This window comes from Acomys russatus, chromosome 7, assembly GCF_903995435.1.
Source record: "Acomys russatus chromosome 7, mAcoRus1.1, whole genome shotgun sequence".
Classification (NCBI taxonomy): Eukaryota; Metazoa; Chordata; class Mammalia; order Rodentia; family Muridae; genus Acomys; species Acomys russatus.
The window spans coordinates 20,939,883-20,952,786 of NC_067143.1; the positions used below are offsets into that span (position 1 = coordinate 20,939,883).

General features: G+C 40.2%; 1 protein-coding gene across 1 annotated transcript in view; it reads left to right on the forward strand.

Moving 5' to 3' along the window:
• Nucleotides 1-12,904, forward strand: part of Tars3 (threonyl-tRNA synthetase 3) — a 51,502-nt gene that overhangs the window by 26,653 nt on the left and 11,945 nt on the right. The window contains exons 11-13 of the mRNA XM_051148687.1: nucleotides 585-751; nucleotides 2,704-2,866; nucleotides 12,697-12,834. Coding sequence (XP_051004644.1) covers nucleotides 585-751; nucleotides 2,704-2,866; nucleotides 12,697-12,834 — 468 coding nt within the window. The remainder of the gene's footprint in view (nucleotides 1-584; nucleotides 752-2,703; nucleotides 2,867-12,696; nucleotides 12,835-12,904) is intronic.

A 12,904-nucleotide genomic window follows, 5' to 3' on the forward strand; every position in this document is an offset into this window, starting at 1 on the left:
AGGCTTCCAGCATCAGAGGTGTCATCCACTGTTGGTTGGCTCTACTCTTTGGGGACTTGCTGAGGCAGAGATGATAGACCAAAGCCATTCATCTCCTGACAGCCAGGAAGAGGAAGAGAGAGATGCAGGCGACCAGATTCAGAAGACGCAGCCTCCAAGGAGATACTCCAGGGTTCTACTTCCTCTGATCGTTTCCAGCACCTCCCAACAGTGCCATCAAATTAGGAACCCAAGAGTGAATTAACCCACTGCTGAAGTCAGAGCTCTCACAGCCCAGTCGTCTCTCAGTGCCTGAGTCCACCGGCTGTGGACCAAACCAAACACATGGGCTTACAGGGGAAACCTCATGCCCAAAGGGGAACCCAGTGCTGTGCTGTGAAATAGACTAGTGAGAAGTTTGCTGTGAGCATGCAACCTTTTTGTTCAAAATCCACAGAACTGCCACCTTAAGCCTGCCATGTGACCCTGAGGAAACACGAGTTAATAGAAGACATGATCTTAAGTTTTAAAATAGTTGCTCATAGTATTTCTCTGCGCGGAATTGTTCTTGGATGGTTTTAACATCAACCACATTTGTCTTCAAGGAGGAATACCACAAGCGGAACTTCACAGAAGTGCTGTCTCCTAACATGTACAACAGCAAACTCTGGGAGACGTCGGGCCATTGGCAGCATTACAGCGGCAACATGTTCACCTTTGAGGTTGAAAAGGACACCTTTGCCCTCAAACCCATGAACTGCCCAGGGCACTGGTGAGTATTGCACATGAAGGGGCCCAGCACGTACACAGCACTTCATCAGAGTCAGCTGTCCACGTCGCTGCTTTGCTTTTTTTTTTTTAAGTGATTTCCTGTAATGGAAAGAATGGAGGCTGTTAATCACTTTTACTGTGTTATTTAATTCTAGAGAATGGCACCACGTTACTTAATTTTAGAGAATAGAGCTCCTTTTTAAAATGTGGCCGGCCTTTGGCAGGCATGGAATGTTAGCTGGGAACTCTCACTTTCTGTGCTTCTCAGGGTAAGAGTGTGTATTGATTTTATAGATCACTATATTTGTCTTCTTAATTATACTTCAAATACACATGCTCATAGGCTACTTAATCCTTTCATACTATTTGGATGTTTACAATAAGATCTACAAAGTCCTGATCAGTGGATGATTCTAGAAGTACCTTTTCCTCCACATTTCAATATCTCTGAACTGTGATACATTTTAGAATTGGTGGTATGTTAATATTATACCACAATATAGCCCAAAAGTTAAGATGGCTTTCTGGGTAAAGTGCCTGCTGTGCAAGCATAAGAACCTGCACTTGCACCCCTGTTTGTGTCCCCAGTATCAGCATAAAAAGTTACACATAGTGACACGTGTCTGTTATAATATCAGTGCTTTGGGACAGCGAGGGGCAGTTGCTGGCTGTCCAGTCAGACCAGTCAGTGAGATAAACAGTAAATAAGGTGCAGTATGAGAAAAGAGAGCACCCAACACTACCAGCTTCCACATGTAACCCATGGGCATATGTACCCCACACACGTGTGCACACATACCACTCATACACACAAAACATTGTGTTATTTCTTAGTGGCACATAAAATAAAGGTATGTCCTACAATCAGTGCGATTTTGGATTCTATGAGAGATTGCAATTATCATTAACTTAATGTGCAAATTCAGCCTTCTAGTGTGAGTGGATTTTATAGATAGAAGTGAATAGACACAATCTTCTACACACACACACACACACACACACACACACACACACACACACACACTCCCAAGCTTATCACTTTTTTCTTAGCAATAGACACAATTTCTAGTAAATTGACATTAGAAGACAGCTATTAAAACAAATCTCTAGAATTCAAGGAAGCCTTATGCCTTTAAAGAAAAGATAAAAAGAAATTAGAATTTAAGGTGAAATCACATTTTTTAAAATGTGTTTGCAACTCTAATATTGTGGAAATCGTCTAAATATAATCTCCATCATCTTCAAACAAAATGGAGCCCAGCTTGTGCCCACACTCTCAGAAGCATTATTAATTTCTCAGGGTCCTTTCAAGCTGTGTGAGTGGTTTCAATTCTGAGGTAGGCTGTGTGAAGTAGAGAATTGCAGTTTGTTTCTTCCTGCTTCAGGATAAGCAGTTGGGGACACAGTGGCTCAGTGGGGACAAAATAAAGAAGCAAAGGGGTATTTTCTATGGAAAGACGAGTCTCTCATTCTGCTGAGATCCTTAGCTGCGTGAGGATCTCTTAGGCCTGGTGCTAGAAGTCCTCAGGACACAGCCTGTTTCCTCAGAGCTCAGAGGAGACCACGAACAGATAGGTGATGGTTTGCAGCACTAGACTAGCGCCCTATATATATTACACCCAAGGTGTTCCCAGAGTCAGCGCCCTGCCAGGGACACCCTTTCAGCAACAGAGGGTAGATCCGAGTGCTGTGGTGATGGCAACTCAGTTGGTATTTCCCAGAAGGCTGCGGCTCTCTGTTACTTATTATGGCACATACTTAGTGTGTGAGGCAAAGGCTTCAATGCCTGCTGCCAAAAAGATAAGTAAAAAAATAATCTTAGAAAAAAGGTTGCCTGTTGACCTGAGACCCAGAACAAGGCATTTGTACATCTTGAAACTTAGTTTCTTAGTGTTTAAGTGATCAGTTTTCTCTCCATAATGTGAGTTCTGTTTGTTTCCACATCTTTTCTAGTTTAATGTTTGCACATCGCCCTCGATCCTGGAGGGAAATGCCTGTTAGATTTGCTGATTTTGGAGTTCTTCACAGAAACGAACTGTCGGGAACTTTAAGCGGCTTAACCCGAGTCAGGCGCTTCCAGCAGGATGATGCTCACATCTTCTGCATGGTGGAACAGGTAGGCAAGGACACTGTGGGAGGCTGGCTCTGCAGAGGCTCAGCCTCTTCAGCTGCTGTGAAGTGGGATGTGTGCCCTTGTCTCTGTACGCTCGCTGAGCAAAACCTTTGCTGGTTGTCTGGTTTAGAGTTAAGATGCCAATCATTTCCTGGCATGAAGTTTATTGTTTTCCTTTGGTTTCCTTCACTTACATTATTAATTCAAGTTCCACAGCTGGGATAGTTTAAGGGAACTTTGGGTTGTTTTTTTTCCCCCAGTGTGTTGCCTGGAACTTAAAATCCAAATTAAAATTTGGTCAATTCTCAAACACAGCCAGACTGCTAGGCTTCGCTGCTTCGATAGAACAGCACATGGAATGTTTGCCAAGAGGTGCTGCACTGGACAAGTCTTAGGGACTTTAAAGGATTTGATAAATTATAATGTTTTCTGACTACTGAAATTACTGTGAAAACCAACGTCAGAAATCTATTTGGAAACTGCACGGCACACTTCTAAATGACCCACAGATCAAAGGAGAAGTCCAAAATAAAACTAGAAAATAAGACCTATATAGTACAAATGAAAACACATGCACCACAGATTATGTGATGCCGTTAAAATGATATCTACATGGATATTTACAGCACCCCGACTTCTACTTAAGAAACCAGAAAAAGAAAAAGATCCAACTGTATCCAGTATAAGCCAAAGAAAGAAAATAAAGTGATAAGGTGTGCTGGCTACTTTTATGTTGACTTGACACAAGCTAGAGTTCATTTGGATGAGAGAACCTCAATTGAGAAAATGCCCTTACCATACATTAAGGCAAAAGCTACTGAAACAGAAAAATAAAAGAGGGTGCCAACAAAACCCAAAGCTCATTCTCTGAGAGGATCAACCAAATGGGTAATCTTTTAGACAGACTGAAGGAAAAACATACAGATTCCAGCATTAGAAATGAGAGGTGTTGTTGGTACAGATTCTGAAGATACTCGGGGAGTAAGGCATATGTTTTTTATCATTACAACAGATTTTATCACACCAACAAATAGACTATGTCTAAAGGTTTGGTTAGAAAGCTACCAGGCCTTTTAAAGCAGCTGAAGTCCAAAGTCACACACTTCAAGCATATTTATGACTAACTATAGGCTTTTATCTTTTTAAAACCTACTTTATTTGGGGTTATTTAATGCCTCTAACTCCCTTCCAACCCATCTACCTTAGACAGGAGAGAAGGGAGGTTAATAGGGACAGTGGGAGTAGACCTTTTAAGACTCAGTTCCTTGGAGTGATTCCACTCTTCATCAGAATTCTGGCAGACCTGTTAAACAGCAAACCCTCAATTCAGCAAAAGTGACTGCAGCCGTAGCAGCCACCTGGAACCTTGAAGCATTCTCTGGAGCGTTTCTCTCTAGGAGGGTAAGTGGAGCAATGAACAGCCAGGTGATTGGGAAGTGATGCAAAATGTGCAAAGCAAAGCCTTTCTGTTTTTTGGGCTCCTATTAATCTCCTCTCAGAGTCCATCCCAGAATGTTTTTCAACTGGAAAAGATCATGCCCCCCCCCTTCCCCTCACACACAACAGGCAGTTCCTTTTCTATCAGACGAACATCACATGCCCTCACACAAGGCAGTTCCACATCCCACACTTGGGATCAAAACAAAAACATATTTACATCCACTACAAATAACTTGACACCAATAAATTTGGTAATTCAATAAAGTAGGCAAATCTTTGAAAAACACAAACTACCAGCCTTTATTCAAGAAGTCAATAAGCAGCCCTGTGGCCATCACAGAAGTTAAACTAACCACTAAAACCTTCCTACAAAGAAAGTGCCAGTACACACTGATTTCACTGATGAATTCTCCAAACACTGGAGGGCATTCTAAACAGAATCTTTAAACAAACAAACAAACAAAAACTGAAGAGGAAGAAGTCATTACCAACTCACCCCAGGAAGCTTCCAGCACTCTGAAACAAAACAAGGCAAAGGCTGAGCTGAACATAGCACACAAAGGACAGTGCATCTTAACCAAGTAAGCTTTGTTCCACAAATGGAAGATGTATAATATTAGATAATATTTAGCATAATAAAATGAGCCATTGTCAGCCAGGCATGGTGGCGCATGCCTTTAATCGCAGCACTCGGGAGGCAGGGGCAGGCGGATCGCTGTGAGTTCGAGGCCAGCCTGGTCTACAAAGCAAGTCCAGGACAGCCAAGGCTACATAGAGAAACCCTGTCTCGAAAAACCAAAAAAAAGAGAAAAAAAAAAGGAAAAAAAAGAGCCATTGTAATTTACCATATTAACCAACTGAAAGAGAAAACGTTCAGCTTTCGTGCTGAAGAGATGACAGGGTGGTCAAGAGTACTTGTTGTTATTATTCAAGCTGAGAACCAAGGTTTGATTCCCAGCATCTGCATAGTGCCTCAAAACCATCTGTTACTCCAGTTCCAGGGGACCTGATACTTTCTCATAGCTTCCATAGACACTGAGTGCACACAATGTACAGACATTCATGCAGGCAAAGCACTCATGCATAAAAATAAAAATTGGAAAAAAATCCAAGATGGCAGTGCCGAACATACACCTTGTTTGATCAGCAGGACAGCAGTGACTGTACAACAACCTAAGTACCAATCTGAGAATCACAAAACACCCGTACTGATGACCCATAGGTGAGAGGGGTTGAAACTGTGTGAAGCATGGTTGGGTCCAGACTCTGGCCAACTGACTAACCCACAGAAAAGTCCTGGGTCTCTGCAGGCATGGGACATGCACACCAAAAGCTAGTACCACACACCTGACTGGCAGACAGCTTTGGAACTCCTGGGACACAGAGGGAGCTATGGCCTGCAGGAAAAACAAAAACAAAAACAAAAACAAACCAGCATCTGTGGCTTATAGCACAGAACAGATACCACAGTCTGGAACACAAGTGGATCTGACCTCAGGTCACCCAGCAATCCACAGAAAATTCTGGGGTCCAAACAGGCACGAGGTGCATGCTCTAACTAGAGGCATCACAAGGGGAAGAAGTCAGCATAAGAACACAAGCAACAATTTGCAGGACCATTTGATACCACCAGAAACCAGCAGCCCCATAACCATAACAAACCCTGGAGACACTATCACATCCAACACACAAGAGAAGAATTTCAAATCTGAGGTTATGAAAATGATAGAGGCCTTAAAGGAGGAAAATAAATCCCTCAAACTAGAACAAGAATACACAAAGAAAGAGATGAAAGAATTGAACAAATAGCTTAAATTTGCAGAAGACAGGAAACTACTATCAAACAGAAGGAAATGAATAAAAGTATTCAAAACCTAAAAATGGAGATAGAAGCAATGAAGAAAACACAATTCATGACAATCCTGGAAATGGAAAACCTAGGGAAGAGGACAGGAACTACAGTATAAACATCATTAACAGAATACAAAAGATGGAAGACAGAATCGCAGAGGTAGACGGTATGGCAGAAGAAATCAATACAACAGTCAAAGAAAATGTTAAATCTAAAAAGTTCCTGACACAACATCCAAGAAATTTGGAACACCATGAACAGACCAAACCTAAGAATAATAGGGATAGAAGAAAAAGAAGATTCCTAGCTGCAAGGCCTAGAAAATATTTTCAACAAAATCATAGAAGAAAACTTCCCTAACCTAAAGAAAGAAATGCCCATAAATATACAAGAAGCCTACAGAACTTCAAATAGATTGGACAAAAAAAAAAAAAAAAAAAAAAAAAAAAAAAAAAAGAAAGAAAGAAAAGAAATCCTCCCACCACATAATAATCAAAACACTAAACATATAGAAAGAAAGAATATTAAAGAAATACAAAGAAAGAATATTAAAAGATGCAAGAGAAAAAGGCCAAGTCACATATAAAGGCAAACCTATCAGAATTGTACTTGACTTCTCAATGGAGACTATGAAAGCAAGAAGGGCCTGGACAGATGTCATGCAGACACTAAGAGTCCACAGACGCCAACCTAGACTACTATACCCAGCAAAACTTTCAATCACCATAGATGAAGAAAACAAGTATTTTCATGACAAAAACTAACTTCAAACAGTAACTAACCACAAATTCAGCCCTACAGAAGATACTAGAAGGAAAACTCCAACCCAAGGAGAGTAACTTTACCCAGGAAAACAAAGGAAATAAATAACTCAACAAAACCAAAGAAATAAAACACACACACACACACACACACACACACACACACACACACACACACTACCACTACCACTACCAACATCAAAAAAAAGGAACCAATAACTACTGGTCATTAATATCTCTCAACATCAATGGCCTCAACTTCCCAATAAAGAGACACAGGCTAACAGAATGGATGCAAAAACAGGACCCATCATCTGCTGCATACAAGAAACACATCTCAGAAATAAAGATAAACATTACCTTAGAGTAAAGGGCTGGAAAACAGTATACCAAGCAAACAGACCCAAGAACAAGCCAGACTAGCCACTCTAGTCTCTAATAAAATAGACTTTCAACCAAAAGTAATCAAAGGAGATGGAGAAGGAAACTTCATACTAATAAAAGGAAAAATACACCAAGATGATGTCTCAATTCCAAACATCTATGCTCCAAATGCGGGAGCACCCACATTCATAAAAGAAACATTACTAAAGCTTAAATCACATATTGAACTGCACACATTAGTAGTAGGATACTTCAACACCCCGCTCTCACCAATAGATAGATCATTGCAGTGGAAACTAAATGGAGAAATAATGAAACCAATAGACATCATGAATCAAATGGACCTAACTGACATCTGGGTAAGGAATAAAAGAAAAAGGAAATTATAAACTTCATAGAATTCAATGAAACTGAAGGTACAACATACCTAAACTTATGGGACACAGTGAAAGCAGTCCTAAGAGGAAAGTTCATAGCACTAGGTGCCTTTATAAAGACATGGAAGAGATCGCATACTAGCAAATTAACAACACACATGAAAGCTATAGAACAAAAAGAAGCAGACTCACCTAAGAGGAGTAGATGATTGGAAATCATCAAACTCAGGGCTGAAATCAATATATTAGAAACAAAGAGAGCAAAACAAAGGATCAACAAACCCAAGAGCTGTTTCTTTGAGAAAATCAACAAGATAGATAAACCCTTAGCCAAACTAACTAAAATGCAAAGGGAGAGTATTCAAATCAACAAAATAAAAAATGAAAAGGGAGACATAACAACAGACATTGAGGAAGTCCAAAGAATCATTAGGTTGTACTTTAGAAACCTATATGCCAGAAAATTTGAAAATCTAATGAAATGGACAATTTTCTTGATAGATACCAATTACCAAAATTGGATCTAGATCATATAAACAAATTAAATAGTCTTATATCTCCCAAGGAAATAGAGACAATCATCAAAAGTCTCCCAACCAAAAAGAGCTCAGAGACAGATGGATTCAACACAGAATTCTACCAGACCTTCAAAGAAGAGCTAATACCAATTCTCTTTAAACTATTCCGCAAAATATAAACAGAAGGAACGTTACCAAACTCCTATGAATCCACAGTCATCTTGATACCTAAACCACAGAAAGACTCAACATAGAAAGAGAATTTCAGACCAACTTCTCTTATGAACACTGATGCAAAAATACTCAATAATTTACTCACAAACTGAACCCAAGAACATATAAAAAAAAATATCATTCACCACAACCAAGTAGGCTTCATCCCAGGCATGCATGGGTAGTTCCATTATATGGAAATCCATCCATTTAATCCATCATATAAGAAAACTTAAAGAAAAACCCACATGATAATCTCCTCAGATGCTGAAAAAACATTTGACAATATACAACATCCATTCATGTTTAAAGTCTTGGAGAGAGCAGGGATACAAGGCACATACCTAAACAATAAAGGTAATATTCAGCAAGCCTATAGCCAACATCAAACTAAAAAGAGAGAAACTTAAATCAATTCCACTGAAATCAGGGACAAGACAAGGCTGTCCACTCTTTCTGTATCTCTTCAATGTAGTACTTGAAGCCCTAGCTAGAGCAATAAGACAACTAAAGGAGATCAGGGTGATAAAAATTAGAAAGGCAGAAATCAAAATATCACTATTTGCAGATGACATGATAGTATACGTAAGTGAACCTAAAAATTCTACTAAGGAACTCCTGCAGCCAATAAACACCTTCAGCAAAGTGGCTCAAAAAAAATCCTGTATTAAAAATGACAAATGGACTGAGAAAGAAATTAGGGAAACTATACCCTTCACAATAGCCACAAATAATATAGCAAATCTTGGTATAACTCTAACCAAGCAAGTGAAAGACTTGTATGAAAAAACTTCATGTCTCTAAAGAAATAAATTGAAGAAGATATCAGAAGATGCAAAGTGGAAAGTTATCTCAGGCTCATGAATAGGGAGAATCAACATAGTAAATATGGTCATCTCACCAAAAGAAACTTACAGATTCCATGCAATTCCCATCAAAATTACAAAACAATTCTTACAGACCTTGAAAAATCAATTCTCAACTCCATATGGAAAAATAAAAAAACCCACAATAGCTAAAACAATCCTGTACAATAAGAGATCATCTGGAGGAATCTCAATCCTGGATCTCAAGCTGTACTATAGAGCAACAGTAATAAAAACAGCATGGTACTGGCATATAAATAGGCTGGCTGATCAGTGGAATCAATATAAGACCCAGATATAAACCCACACATCTATAGGAATTTGATTTTTGGCAAAGAAGTCAAATCCATACAATGGAAAAAAAGATAGCATCTTCAACAAATGATGCTGGTCTAACTAGATGTCTACATGTAGAGAAATGCAAATAAGCCCATATTTTTCACCATGCACAAAACTAAAGTCCAAGTGGATTAAAAGCCTGACACTAAATCTGTTAGAAGAAAAAGTGGGAAAGAGCCTTGAACTCATTGGCACAGGAGACAACTTCCTGAACAGAACACCAACAGCTCTGGCTCTAAGATCAACAATTAATAAATGGGACCTCATGAAACTGAAAAGCTTCTGTAAGGCAAAGGACACTGTCAACCAGCAAAATGACAGGCTACAGACTGGGAAAAGATCTTCACCAACCCTACATCTGACAAAAGGCTAATATTCAAAATATATAAAGAACTCAAGAAATTAAACACCACCAAGTCAAATATCCCAATTAAAAAATGAGGTACAGAGCTAAACTGAAAATGCTCAACAGAGGAATATCGAATGGCTGAGAAACACTTAAAGAAATGCTCAACATCCTTAGTCATCAGGGAAATGCAAATCAAAATGACATCTTACACCTATCAGAATGGCTAAGATCAAAAACTCAAGTGACAGCACATGCTATCAAGGATGTAGAAAAAAGGGGAACACTCCTCCATTGCTGGTAGGAGTGCAAACTTGGTTGTTTTGGGGCTTGTTGTTGTTGTTGTTGTTGAGACAGGGTTTCTCTGTGTAGCCTTGGCTGTCCTGGACTCACTTTGTAGACCAGGCTGCTCTTGAACTCACAGAGATCTGCTTGCCTCTGCTAGGATTAAAAGCATGTGCCACCATGCCTGCCTGGGAGTGCAAACTTGTACAACCACTTTAGAAATTAATCTGGCTTTTTCTCAGAAAATTGGGACTAGTATTACCTCAAGATCCAGTTATACCACTCCTGGGCATATACCCGAAAGATGCTCCACCATACAACAAGGACATTTGCTCAACTATGTTCCTAGCAGCTTTATTCATAATAGGCAGAATCTTGAAACAACTTAGATGGCCCTCAACTGAAGAATGGATAAAGAAACTGTGGTACATTTACACAATGGAATACTACTCTGCTATCAAAAACAAGAAAATCTTGAAATTTGCAGGCAAATGGGTGGAACTAGAAAAGATCATCCTGAGTGAGGTAACACAGACCCAGAAAGACATGCATGGTATATACTTACTTATAAGTGGATATTAGCCCAACATAGATGTTCTCTGAGAGACTCCACCCAGAGGGGGATCAGATCAGATACTGAGGTTCCAAGCCAGACTCTTGGTAAAGAACTGTGAGTTATATGGAGGAGATGGGGGATGAAAGGACAGGGTGGGAGGGTTTCAGACGCTCCACAAAGAGACTATGAAGACTGGTGGCTCTGGACCCAGGGTGCCTGCACAAACTGATGCACCAACCAAGGACAATGCATGCAGAGAGCCAATCCCCCTGATCAGGTGTAGCTGATGGACAGTTCATTCTCCACATGGAGAAGGGGAGAGGAGAGGGGGGGGTCTGCCTCTGATATGAACTCTAATGCCCACAATTTGATCACTGCTTCTTGGTGGAGAAGCCCTGTGGGGCCACAGAGGAAGGGGAAGCAGACTATCCAGATGAGACTGGATAGGCTGTGGTCAGACGGTGGGGGAGTAGGACCCCCCTGGTCAGAGGTCTAGGGGAGGGGAATAGGGCGGAAGATGGAGGGTGCGTTGGAACAAGAAGATAAGAGCAAGGGGATTACAATTGACATGTAATGTAAGTAAATTATAATAAAAATAAATAAATTAATTAAAAGATCATTTTTTTTAAAAGAAAGAAGCATATCTCAATAATTACTGTATCAGCAGATGCTGGGAAAGCATCAGGAAAAACCAACTAACTGGTCGTTTCTCATTGAAAACTCTAAGAAAGAAGGAAGAGAATTTCCTCGACCTACTGACAGGCACTTCTGAAAAACCTAAACAGGAGCAAGACGAGGATGTCACTTCTCATTGCCTCAGTCAGCAATAATTACATTGGAAAATCTCCTGATGAAATAAGCAAGAGAGAAATACGCAAACATCCAGATTAGAAAGAGTAACATCTGCAGTTCTGCTTGCAGATGGTACGACCTTGCCCAGTGTTGGTTCACAAAGGCCGTGAGAAGAGTCAGAGCCACCAAGCCACTGGGCAGCAAAAATGAACTGGTTCATCCCTAAGGAAGAAACCCCACCCCTGCCTGGGAACAGTCAGGCTGGAGCAGTGTTAGCAAGGCAGCCAAAGAAAGGTTCTGATCCAGAGTCATACCCTAAATACCTGGGGCTCAGAAACTAAAAACCATCCATTGTTCCAACAATTAGAAAATCTCTTCTTGAATGAAAAAGGACAACCCTTGAGCAGCAACACTGAGATGACCGTGTGTGTGTGTGTGTGTGTGTGTGTGTGTGTGGTCAAGTGCTCACTGAGACCAGTACAAGTTGTCTGACAGAGTCACAGGCAGTTGTGAGCTTCCTGGGAATTCAGGTTGTGAGTTGGGGATACACTTTGAGCTGTCTCTCCAGCTCTATTACAAAGATGTTAAGGCAGCCATCATAAGAATGCTTTCGGGAACAGTTACAAACCATTTCCAACCAATGAAACCATTCCAAGACTCTGAACAGGGAAATTCTAGAGAAGGATTAAAGACCATACTGAAGAACTAAGCAAACAAATTTCAATGAAATGTGTAATTAAAAGCCAAAATAAAAGCTCAATAATTGGATTCATGAACAGAACAGAGGAGACAAAAGAACCTATAGATATAAAAATAAAGATAGAATCTGAAAGGCAGGAAATTAAACTGGGGAAGACACTGGCTGTGACTGACCCCTACCATTACCTCCCCACCCCTCACCTGACCTCCATGTCATCATCCTCTGCAGAGAGGCATGTGGTATGCATACATACAGGCAAACATTCATATTCAGGTAAAAATGTTAAAAGATTTTAATTAAGTCTTAATAACTATTTGACAAAAGTATTTACTATTGAAAATACTATATTATAAATGGATTTAAATTGGTGTTCCATTTGAGTGTTTCACCTGTTTTGATTTCAGATTGAAGAAGAAATAAAAGGATGCTTGCACTTTTTACAGTCTGTTTACTCAACATTTGGCTTCTCTTTTCAATTAAACCTGTCAACAAGGCCTGAGCACTTCCTAGGAGAGACTGAGGTGTGGGATGAAGCTGAAAGGGTAAGCACTGTGACAAAAGCCCAAGAGGCCGCATGTCCCTGGCCCTTCAGGCTGAGGAGTCTGGGCCTGC